At 39.9% G+C, this 12,925-nt stretch overlaps 1 gene segment (V, D, J or C); it reads right to left on the reverse strand.

The window, feature by feature from the left end:
- Nucleotides 1–1,170: 1,170 nt before the first annotated feature.
- LOC121438439 lies at nucleotides 1,171–1,628 on the reverse strand. The segment is given in 2 exon segments: nucleotides 1,171–1,499; nucleotides 1,583–1,628. Coding segments are annotated over 2 exon segments (375 nt in total).
- Nucleotides 1,629–12,925: the final 11,297 nt, after the last annotated feature.

Consider the following 12,925-nt stretch of genomic DNA (forward strand, 5'->3'; position numbering starts at 1 on the left):
GGGGTTTGGACACTTCAAAATGGCTCTGTGGCATGCAACAGACAACTTCTTAAATCTAGGTTTTAAAGTCACTTGACTGATGCCTTAACATTCTTGAGTCTTCTTTAATTCAGAGGACAGAATAAGGAGATTACCTTGTTAGCTGATCATTAATGCTTTCCTATTGGTGGAGACAGGACAGTGCTTTATGGAACAGTATTTTAAATTCAAAGAGTATTTTAAATTCAACAGAGGTTTAAAAGATCTCTAATATAGAATAGGCCAATGGGATTCCTGCCTACAACAACATATGAATATTATAACATTGATATTCAGTACATAGCATTCATATTTACAGGGGATTTATGTCAGTTAGAGGAACATGGCACACTAACTAACCCTTTGCACTACAGAGATTTCTTACTTAATCAACCCCTTGAGATATCAAGTCCCACAGGATTCCATGTTGCTTGTTATTGGCCCAGGTATCCAAAACCAATCACTCTACAGAACATGAGTGACTTCACCATATCCAGAGGAACCTGAAGGATGATAACATATCAGAGTAGGTCAGTGTCTATAAAAGTCTGAGACTGTAGGACAGGGTACTGGTTCTGGAAAGGTAGTAAACTTAAGATCAGATTAATATGAAGAATCTCAAACCTATTCTTAACTAACATATGTACACAGTGGGAAAATGAATCAGTTCTATGAAAAAGAATTTAATAATATTTTTGTCAACTTATAAGATTTACACTTTAGTACATTAAAATGTAAATATCACTTCCATTCTGAGAAAATGAAATTTTGCTGCACTACACAGATAAAATTTAAAAAACACACATTCATGCTACTTAAGACTGTGAAAAGAGTTTTGGTTTGGTCAGATGCTGTTTATGTGAACTTTACTGGTAAAATTCATATTATACATTATTCAAAGATACTCCAAAGAGTTCAACTCTCTTCCAATCCAGAGAAAATTCTGTCACTATTCATTAACACAGTTTTCCCCTCTTTAGTGTTTTGTTACAGAGAAGGATGTAAATGGAGGTCAATTAGCATTATTTTATTATAGAGGAGTCAGAAAAACAGACAATCAGAATGAATGTTCCTGTGTAAATCTTCAGGCTAGTCATCTCTGTCATCTCAGTCCCAGGGCAACTTCCTGCTCCTTCAGGGTTTCTGACACACTCAGGATGTGGATGCAATACTGTGTGTTGCACAGTAATAGATTGCAGAGTCTTCAGAAGTCAGGCCTCTGAGCTCCAAGTAGGCTGTGTCGGAGGATGTGTCTGCAGTCAGTGTGGCCTTGCCCTGGAACTTCTGATTGTAGTCAGTATCATTAACATCATCAGGATCAATATATCCAATCCATTCCAGGCCCTGTCCAGTCCTCTCCTTCACCCAGTGAATATAGTAACCAGTGATATCATCAGATGCCCTGCAGGACATTTTCACTGAGGTCCCAGGCCTCACAAGCTCAGGCCCAGACTGCTGCACCTGTACCTGGGAGTGGACACCTGTAGAGAAAAGACAGTTTAGGAGTCATTGTCACCTCTGTCCATGTTCCCTCTTCAGATTTGGAACTGGAATGCCCCTTTACCAGTAATTAGTGACATGAAGAAGAGAGTGATCCATCTCCACTCCATGGTAATGACCTGTGTGCTCAGCGACTGTGGAGAAGACACTGATCATATGTTTTACTGGGGTGTGGACATCTCTATATTTACCATGTAATTTGTATATTCATGAACAGTGAAGGTCCTAGAACAGCTTTAGAAGAAAGAGGTAGAGGACTTTGGGTCAGGTAGCAGGATGCTAAAGTCCAATTATCACATGTACTCACTCATAAGTAGTTTTTAAACATAAAGCGAAGAAAGCAAGCCCACAAATCACAATTAACAGAGAACCTAGACAACAATGAGGACCCTAAGAGAGATATACATAGATCAAATCTACATGGAATGTAGAAAAAGGTAAGATCTCCTGAGTAAATCTGGAGCATGGGGACCTTGGGGCAGGGTTGAAGGGAAGCATAGAGGCAGAGAGGGGAGCAGAGAAAAATGTAGATCCCAATAAAAACTAATAAAAAAGAAAAAATCAATATAAAAATTTGTTATAGATCTAAACAGAGAATCTTCAATAGAGGAATCTCAAATGTTGGGGAAGCACTTTAAGAAATTTTCAACCTTGTTAGCCATCATGAACACTGAGGGGACACTGATGATGGCACTCAGAGGACATCAATACAAAGTGACTCAGATTCCATCTTACACCTGTGAGAATGACTAACATTTAAATCACAACAACACATCATGCTAAAGAGGATATAGAGCAAGACAAACTCTCTTCTACTGACGATGGAAGAGCAAACTTGTGCAGTAACTTTGGAAATTAATATGTCAGTTTCTCAGAAATGGGGAACCTCTACCTCAAGATCTACCTATACCAACCTCGGGCATATACCCAATAGACACCCACCCTATACCAATGATACTTGCTCAACTATAGTTCATAGCAGCATTATACAAAATAGACAGAAACTTGAAACAAACTAAATGTCCCTCACACAAAGAGTGGATAAAGAATTTGTGATACAGTTACACAACGGAGAATTACACAGCTATTAAAAAATGACATCATGAAATTTGTGGAAAAATGGATAGAATTAGAAAAACTCAACCTGGGGGCAGGCCTCAAGGTTCCCTGTAAGGGAGCCCGAGCACCTTCAGCTCGTGCGCCAGGATCTCCTGTGCCCTTTTGGATACCGCCCTGCCTGCTCCATTCATCCTTTTGTCCAGGGATCATTGGGCTACCAAGCGGCCCTGTTTAGGTACTGAGGAATCCCATCTGGACGGGTGAGTGTGTTCTATCCAGGGGCGGATTGTCCCGGAAGAGAGCACAAACCCCCTCCCCTAGCTCCTTCTACAGGGCTCTCTTTCTTAAGCACGACCCAGACCCCCAGTACCCCCCCAACCCTGCCCTGCTGTATGCTAGGACCAGTGCTCAAGAACAGTTTTAAGCTCCTACACTAAGGCTACCCAGCCAGAGCAGAGTCCAACGATGACCACAATAACTCAAACATCTAGAGACCCTTCACCAGCACAACTCAAAGAGTTATATCTGGATGGGAACAGTTCCTGCTTCTACACTGAAGAGATCCACCCAGAGAGTCAGTCACAGCAAAGACTGGACCAAGATACCACACCTCTCCTGGCTCCATTTGAAGGAAGAGATGGGAAGGTGTCAATGCAAGAATTCCTCCAACAACCTGAAAGGCAACATGATATTACCAGAATCCAGGGATCCCGAAATAAGAAGAATTGTACACCCTACTCCAGAAGAATCAGAAGAAATCGACTCAAAAGTGAACTATATGAAAATAATAGAAGATCTTAAACAGGAGGTGAAAAACCGGCATACACAATTAGAGATTACAAACAAAAAGGTAGAGGAAATGAATAAATTGCTCAAAGATACCCAAGAAAACCAAGAGAAACAAGAAAAAACAATCAAACAGTTAAGGGAAGTGGTTCAAGACTTGAAGAATGAAATGGAAGTAATGAAGAAAACACAAACCGAGGGAAGGATGGAGATGGAAAATCTGGGTAAACGAACAGGAACTACAGAGACAAGTACTACCAACAGATTACAAGAGATAGAAGAAAGAATGTCAGACACTGAAGATACCATAGAGAAAATAAACACACTGATCAAAGAAAACAGCAAAACCAAAAAATTCTCATGACAAAACATTCAGGAAATCTGGGACACAATAAAAAGACCAAACCTAAGAATAATTGGGATAGAAGAAGGAGAAGAAGTACAGCTCAACGGTCCAGAAAATATATTTAATAAAATTATAGAAGAAAACTTTCCCAACATAAAGAAAGATATTCCTTTGAAGGTTCAAGAAGCATGCAGAACACCGAATAGACTGGACCAAAAAAAAAAAAATCTCCTCGCCATATAATAATCAAAACACAAAACACACAGAATAAAGAAAGAATATTAAGAGCTGCAAAGGAAAAAGGTCAAGTTACTTATAAAGGTAAACCTATCAGACTTACACCTGACTTCTCTATGGAAACCATGAAAGCCAGAAGGTCCTTGATAGATGTAATGCAGAAACTAAGAGAACATGGATGCAAGCCCAGATTACTATACCCAGCCAAGCTTTCGTTCGCTATAAATGGAGAAAACAATTTTCCAAGATAAAAACAAATTTAAACAATATGTAGCCACAAATCCAGCATTACAGAAAGTAATAGGAGGAAAATCACAAACCAAGGAGTCCAACAATGACCACAATAACTCAAATATCTAGAGACCCTTCACCAGCACAACTCAAAGAAGAGAAACACAAAAACTCTACTACTAAAAAAGTGACCGGAGTTAACAACCACTGGTCATTAATATCACTTAATGTCAATGAACTCAACTCACCTATTAAAAGGCTAAGAGATTGGATACAAAAACAGGATCCAACATTCTGCTGTTTGCAAGAAACACACCTCAACCACAAAGACAGGCACCTATTCAGAGTAAAGGGCTGGGAAAAGGTTTATCAAGCAAATGGACCCAAGAAACAAGCAGGTGTGGCCATAGTAATTTCTAACAAAGTTGACTTCAAACTTAAATCAATCAGAAAAGATGGAGAGGGACATTTTATACTCATAACAGGAACAATTCATCAGGATGAAGTCTCAATCCTGAATATCTATACCCCTAATATAAAAGAACCCACGTACATAAAAGAAACATTACTAAAAATCAAGGCTGCCATCAAACCGCACACACTGATAGTAGGAGACTTCAACACTCCTCTCTCACCAATGCACAGGTCAATCAGACAGAACCCTAACAGAGAAATAAGAGAATTAATGGAGGTAATGAATCAAATGGACTTAACAGACATATATAGAACATTCCACCAAATTAGGAAAGAATATACCTTCTTCTCTGCAGCTCATGGAACCTTCTCGAAGATTGACCACATACTCGGTAACCAAGCAAACATCCACAGTTACAAAAAAAAAAATATTCGTAACCTCCTGTGGCTTATCAGATCACCATGGATTAAAGTTAGAATTCAACAAAAATGCTACCCCAGAAAGCCTACAAACTCATGGAAACTGAACAGTCAACTACTGATCCAAACCTGGATCAAGGAAACAATAAAGAAAGAAATCAAAGACTTCCTTGAATTCAATGAAAATAAAGAAAGAACCTACTCAAAATTATGGGACACTATGAAAACAGTCGTGAGAGGAAAGTTCATAGCACTAAGTGCCCACTTAAAGAAAACAGAGAAAGCACACATTGGAGACTTAACAGCCCACCTGAAAGCTCTAGAAAAAAAAGGAGCAGACTCACCTAGGAGGAGTAGAAGAGTGGAAATAATCACACTGAGGGCTGAAATAAACAAAATAGAAACACAGAAAACAATCAATGAAACAAGAAGCTGGTTCCTGGAGAAAATCAACATGATTGATAAACCCCTATCCAAACTAATCAAACGACAGAGAGAGAATATGCAAATTATTAAGATCAGTAATGAAAAGGGGGACATAACCACAGACACAGAGGAAATTCAAAGAATCATTAGATCTTACTATAAAAGCCTGTATGCCACAAAACTGGAAAATGAAAAGGAAATGGACAAGTTTTTAGATAAATACCATATACCAAAGTTAAACCAGGAGCAGGTGAACAATCTAAATAGACCTGTTAGTCGCGAAGAATTAGAAGCTGTTATCAAAAACTCCCTACCAAAAAAAGCCCAGGACAGATGGTTTCAATGTGGAATCCAAGAAGACCTAATACCTATACTCCTGAATGTTTTTCACAATATAGAAACAGAAGAGTCATTGCCAAATTCCTTTTATGAAGCTACAGTCACTCTGATACCAAAACCACACAAAGACTCAACCAAGAAAGAGAATTACAGGCCAATCTCACTCATGAACATCGACACAAAAATCCTCAACAAAATACTGGCAAACTGTATCCAAGAACACATTTGAAAAGTTATCCATTATCATCAAGTAGGCTTTATCCCAGAGATGCAGGGCTGGTTCAACATACGAAAATCTATCAATGTAATCCATCATATAAATAAACTGAAAGAAAAAACCATATGATCATTTCATTAGATGCTGAAAAAGCATTTGACAAAATTCAACATCCCTTTATGATAAAAGTATTGGAGAGATTAGGGATACAAGGGTCATACCTAAATATAATAAAAGCTATTTACAGCAAACCGAGAACTAACATCAAACTAAACGGAGAGAAACTCAAAGGCATCCCATTAAAATCAGGAACACGGCAAGGCTGTCCACTCTCTCCATACCTCTTCAATATAGTGCTTGAAGTTTTAGCAATAGCAATAAGACATCATAAGGGGATCAAGGGGATTCGAATTGGGAAGGAAGAGGTTAAACTTTCATTATTTGCAGATGATATGATAGTGTACATAAGCGACCCCAAAAACTCCACCACAGAACTCCTACAGCTGATAAATACCTTTAGTAATGGGGGTGGATAAAAGATCAACTCCAAAAAAACAGTCAACCTCCTATACACAAAGGATATGGAAGCAGAGAGGGAAATCAGAGAAGCATCACCTGTCACGATAGCCACAAACAGCATAAAATATCTTGGGGTAACTCTGACCAAGGAAGTGAAAGATCTATTTGAAAAGATCTTTAAGGCATTGCAGAAAGAAATTGAAGAGGATACCAGAAAATGGAAGGATCTCCCTTGCTCTTGGATTGGGAGGATCAACATAGTCAAAATGGCAATTCTACCAAAGGCAATTTATAGATTCAATGCAATCCCCATCAAGGTCTCATCAAAATTCTTCACCGATCTGGAGAGGACAATAATCAACTTCATATGGAAAAACAAAAAACCCAGGATAGCCAAAACAATCTTATATAATAAAGGAACTTCTGGAGGCATTACCATCCCTGACTTCAAATTCTATTACAGAGCCACAGTAATGAAAACAGTGTGGTATTGGCATCAAAACAGAGAAGTCAACCAATGGAATCATATAGAAGACCCGGATTTTAACCCACAAACCTATGAACACCTCATTTTCGATAAAGGAGCTAAAAGTATACAATGGAAGAGAGAAACCATCTTCAACAAATGGTGCTGGCACAACTGGATGTCAACCTGTTGAAGAATGAAAATAGACCCATATCTATCACCATGCACAAAACTCAAGTCCAAATGGATCAAAGACCTCAATATCAATATGAACACACTGAACCTGATAGAAGAGAAAGTGGGAAGTACCCTACAACATATGGGCAAAGGCGATTGCTTCCTAGGAATAACCCCAGCAACACAGATATTAAGGGCAACATTGAATAAATGGGACCTACTGAAACTGAGAAGCTTCTGTAAAGCAAAGGACACTGTCACTAAGACAAAAAGGCAACCCACTGACTGGGAGAAGATCTTTACCAACCCCGCAACAGACAAAGGTCTGATCTCCAAAATATATAAAGAACTCAAGAAACTAGACTCTAAAATGCTAATTAACCCAATTAAAAAATGGGGCACTGAACTGAACAGAGAATTCTCAACAGAAGAAGTTCAAATGGCCAAAAGACACTTAAGGTCATGCTCAACCTCCTTAGTGATCAGGGAAATGCAAATCAAAACAACTTTGAGATATCATCTTACACCTGTCAGATTGGCTAAAGTCAAAAACACCAATGATAGCCTTTGCTGGAGAGGCTGTGGAGGAAGGGGTACCCTCATCCATTGCTGGTTGGAATGCAAACACTGTGCAACCACTTTGGAAAGCAGTGTAGCTATTTCTCAGGAAATTCGGGATCAACCTACCCCTGGACCAGCAATGCCACTCTTGGGCATATACCCAAGAGATGCCTGGTCATATGACAAGGGCATTTGTTCAACTATGTTCATAGCAGCATTAGTTGTAATAGCAAGAACCTGGAAATAACCTAGATGTCCTTCAATGGAAGAATGGATGAAGAAAGTGTGGAATATATACACATTAGAGGACTACTCAGCGGAAAAAAAAATGCCTTCTCGAATTTTGGATGCAAATGGATTGAAATAGAAAACACTCTCCTGAGTGAGGTAAGCCAGATTCAAAAAGATGAACATGGGATGAACTCACTCATAATTGGGTTCTAGCCATTAATAAAGGTCAGTGACTCTATAATTTGATATTCTAAAGAAGCTAAATAAGAAGGTGAACCCACAGAAAAACATATAGCTATCCTTCCTGGTTATGGGAAGTAGACAAGATTGCCGGGCAAAAAATTGGGATTTTGTGGGTGGGGTGGGAGGGGGGTAAGGGGAGATGGGGAGAGAAAAGTGAGAAGGGTAGGATGGAAAGAACTTGGGGAAACAGGATGATTGGGATAAAGGAAGGTTGGATAGGGAAACAGGGAAGCACATATCTTAATTAAGGGAGCCATCTGAGGGTTGGCAAGAGACTTATACCTAGAGGGGCTCCCAGGTGCCCAAGGCGAAGTCCACAGTTAGGTCCTGGGGCAGCTGAGGATAGGGAACCTGAAATGACCCTATCCTGTCGCCATACTGATGAATGTCTTGCATGTCGCCATAGAACCTTCATCTGGCGATGGATGGAGATGGAGACAGATACCCACACTGGAGCACCGGACTGAGCTCCCAAGGTCCCAATGAGTAGCAGAAGGAGGGAGAATGAGCAAAGAAGTCAGGACCACAAGGGGTGCACCCACCCACAAAGATAGTGGGACTGATCTATTGGGAGCTCACCAAGGCCAGCTGGACTGTGACTGAAAAACCATGGGATAAAACCGGACTCTCTGAATATGGCGGACAATGAGGGCTGCTGAGAATCCAAGAACAATGGCACTGGGTTTTGATCCTACTTCATGTTCTGGTTTTGTGGGAGCCTAGCCAGTTTGGATGTTCACCTTCCTAGACCAGGATGCAGCGGGGAGGACTTTGGACTTTCCACAGGGCAGGGAACCCTGACTGCTCTTCAGACTGGAGAGGAAGGGGGAGAGGAGTGTGGTAATGGGGATAGGAGGGGGGAGGTAGAGAAAGGTGGTGGGAGGGGGAGGGGAGTGGGTGGCTGGTAGGAAGCGGAAATTTTTTTTCAATAAAAAAAAAATAAAAAATTTTAAAAAAAGAAAAACTCAACCTGGGTGAGATAACCAAGACCTCAAAAGACAAACATAGTATGTACTCACTTGAGAGTGAATATTATCTCTAAAGGAAAACTTCTATAATGCACAGGTAATCAAAGTAACAAGAAGAGTTCAAGGGGTAACATACAAATTAACCAGGGATGGGGAATAGAATAGACATCATTGTTGGAGATGAGGCTTAACTTGGAGAGGAACAGAAGGGGTCATTTGTAGGGAGGATGGAGAGGAGAAAGAACTGGGAGGGACAACTGGATTGGGGAGGCATCTCAGGGACAAGATAGACACCTATTGCAATAGAAATTCCCTGGAATCTATGAAGGTGACCCTAACAATGGGAGATACAGAATCTGAACCGACAATCTCCAATAACCAAGTAAGACTTTCAGTGGAGGGGCTGGGACAACAATCCATCCACAAAACCTCCAGCCTACAATTTGTCCTGTATACAAAATGTGTTAGGGTATAGGGTGCACAGAAATTGTGGGAGTGATCAACTAATAACAGGTCTGGATTTAGACTCATGCAATGCAAGGGAGCCCACCATTGACCCTGCTTGGAGGGCCAGAATTCAGAGGATGGATAGCACAGAGACCTAAGATAAAACCACATGTGACTGTGAAAAATTAATGAAATGATTATTAACGCTATTCTTCTATACTCATAGATGGATGCCTAGCCCAGTTGTCATCAGAGAGGCTTCATAAAGCAGCTAATGGAAACAAGTGAAGAGACTCACAGTCAAACATTAGGTAGACTCAGGGAATTCTGTAGAAGAGGGGGAGGAAGGCAAATAGACACCAGAGGTGTCATGACCACTAGAAGAAAAATCAAAGAATCACTGTAAGCTTATAAAGGTCTCACAGAGTCCCAGTTGAAAAGCAGAGAGCCCGCATTGCACTGACATAGGCCCTCTGTATATGCTACAGTAATGTAACTTGGTCTTCTTGTATGATTCTGAAAAGTGGGATGGCAGCTGTCACTCACACTTTTATTGGCTTTTGGGACTCTTTTCCTCATATTGAATTGCCTCATCAACTTGTTCTGCCATGTTTTTTTTGATATCTATGTGGAACTTGCCCACTGAATATAAATGGAGAAGTAAATGGAGGAACTAAGGAAAGTTCAGGTAAAGAATGGAGGGCGAGGAAGGAAGGAAAACAGCATGTTGGTGGAATGCTGATGCCTATCATGGGTGATAATAGAGAAATACTGGCCTGATTAAGCAATATAGATTCACAGAGATATCCTGTTCTCATAAGGGAATTCATTCAAAAAGTCCAGGACTGTATGAGATTGTGGAGAAATGTAAGAGCATCTTCTCCTACAGCAGACAAATTGTGTATCACAATATGTAACAGGCTTGTGATTACAGGGAAAGTTATTTGGACTTGAGAAGACTATTTGAAATGCTTAAAATCTGAATCTATTCCTCGAAGCATATAAATATGAATTGGATTGATGAAGTATTAATATCCTAACAACAATACTGGTCATGTCCTAGGAGTTAGACATTTATTTAAATGTGATCAAATATTTCTGTCCCAAGGTGTTGACCCAATTATGGCAGACACATGTGTTGACTGACAATAGCAGGGGCATAGGTGGGTCAACTTTTCAAATTTAAAACTGATTTTTGCATGCATGATGGTTAGGAAATTTCCTTATGAAATGAGAATTAATTTTAGTCCTTTTATTTTTTCATCAATACTTAATTACAAGTTTTGAGCAAATCTTTAAGTTACTTTTTTCTGTCCTCTCATCCCAAGACAACCTCCTGCTCCTTCAGAGTTTCTGAACCAGCTCATCTATGGTCATGACACTGTGTCTTACACAGTAATAGATGACAGACTACTCATATTGGGCTTTTGAGCTCCATGTAGGAAGTCTTAGGCATTGTGTCTACATCTAATGAAGCTCAGTCCTCAAACATCTGTCCATGCTTTATTCTGGTAATGCTTGGGAAACTCCATACAATCCTTTCAAGCCTATGCCCACGTTTCTTCAATACCCAGTGGGGAAGATATGAGTAAAAATTCTTGCAGGACATATTTAATACACCTCCAGGATTCCTCAGTTCATCCACAGGTTGCGGTAGCTGAACGTGGGAGTAGACAATTGTGGAAAGGATGCCATTGCCACTCCATTTTCCAGCTTCTCGCCAAGCCCAGCTTTGAAAACACACTTACCTGTAGCTGCTAACACCAGGTGGAGGATGATTTAACTACAGTTTATGATGAGAACCTGTGTTCTCAGGGACAGTGAACAAGAGAGTATTATTGTAGTATTGAGGGATAGGTGCACATTGATGTATTTGCAAACATAATTTCTTAAATTTACACATGAATGAGGAAGAACATTCCTTATATCAAAGCAGGAATCTGCTTAACACAAAAAGGTAAAGGTTTTCTAAGTTAGTCAGTGGGATGGTGAGTTCCAAGTTCTATACCTTTCTGGGGAAATGCATTCCCTCTTTCATTATTGCACCTATATAGACAAGAGCTCTCCCATCCCTCTTAGAACAATGTCACTACATCCATGTTTCTTCATGTGACCCACATGTCAATGATTCATGAGCTATCTGTTCCATTCCAGAGTCAATCTTAATAGTGATGTTGTGAAGATGCATTGACCATCCTGCCCCCATCAGTCACTAGCATAGAACACTGGAGACTGCTGTCATCCATCCATTATCAATGGTCAACAAAACTGGGGAACACCCGGAGATATCAGCTCTGTTTGCTTGGGATAATTTCCCCCAAAATATTTCCCATGATCCTGAGGCCCAAATATTCTTAACTTATAATAATGAGTGGTTCATGTCCTAGTTTCCTATCTAGTGACAATAGCATTCCAATTTGTCTCATATATTACAATTTGACCTCATGTATTGATTGTATTAAACAAAGGAGCTCTCAAATATTGCAGCACAGGGATCTCACATTTTAACTACTCCACAGTCTCTGGATGTAATGATGCTGACAATGGAATCCACAGAGGAAATTAGTCAGTGCACGGCTTCTTTATCAGCTTCTGCTATCTTTTATTTTTCAGGCATTGGTGGATGGATCCACAGTGCCACCTGCTGGTTTGGAGAATCAGCGAATGCAAGTTTATATATGAGTTTACACACAGTGCCCAATCTGACTCACATCTGTCTTCAAGTGATATTGAGTAGATGATTCAAGGATGAATGGTGAGCTTCACATAGCTGTTTTCCACATCTCCATGAAACCCAGTCTTTTCTTTAGGTGTTATGAGATCTATCTGTAGCAGTCACCACTGATGAAACTGATACACAGCTCACCTGATGGAGGGCGTCTACAAGCACTCCACCTGGCCAAAATCCAAACACACTATACAACAAGATGACCACCAGATATCCAATGGCCTGTGACAGTTGGTACTGTATCAGTATAGGTTCACATTCTGTTAATACTTGAGACTGTAGGACAGGTTTCTGAGACCATGAAGAAGTAAATATGGGACCAAGAAATAATGTATGATCTCAGAATTTACCTTATTTAGCAAATTAGCAAGTGTGTTGATTGGCTTAATGATTATTGTGAAAATTACTTTAGTAATACCAACTTACAGGAATTACACTAATGTTGCTATGCATTTTTATACATATCTTACATTCTAAGACACTGGACTTCTGCTGGACCACAAAGCCAGACTTAACTAAACACCGGAGGTTATGTAATATTAAAGAGCTTGAAAATATTTTTGTTTAGCCAGACTTTATTTATTTACCCCTT

The sequence above is a fragment of the Microtus oregoni genome, unplaced genomic scaffold (genome assembly GCF_018167655.1).
Source record: "Microtus oregoni isolate MIOR12 unplaced genomic scaffold, Mior012 000056F_ref0000123, whole genome shotgun sequence".
Classification (NCBI taxonomy): domain Eukaryota; kingdom Metazoa; phylum Chordata; class Mammalia; order Rodentia; family Cricetidae; genus Microtus; species Microtus oregoni.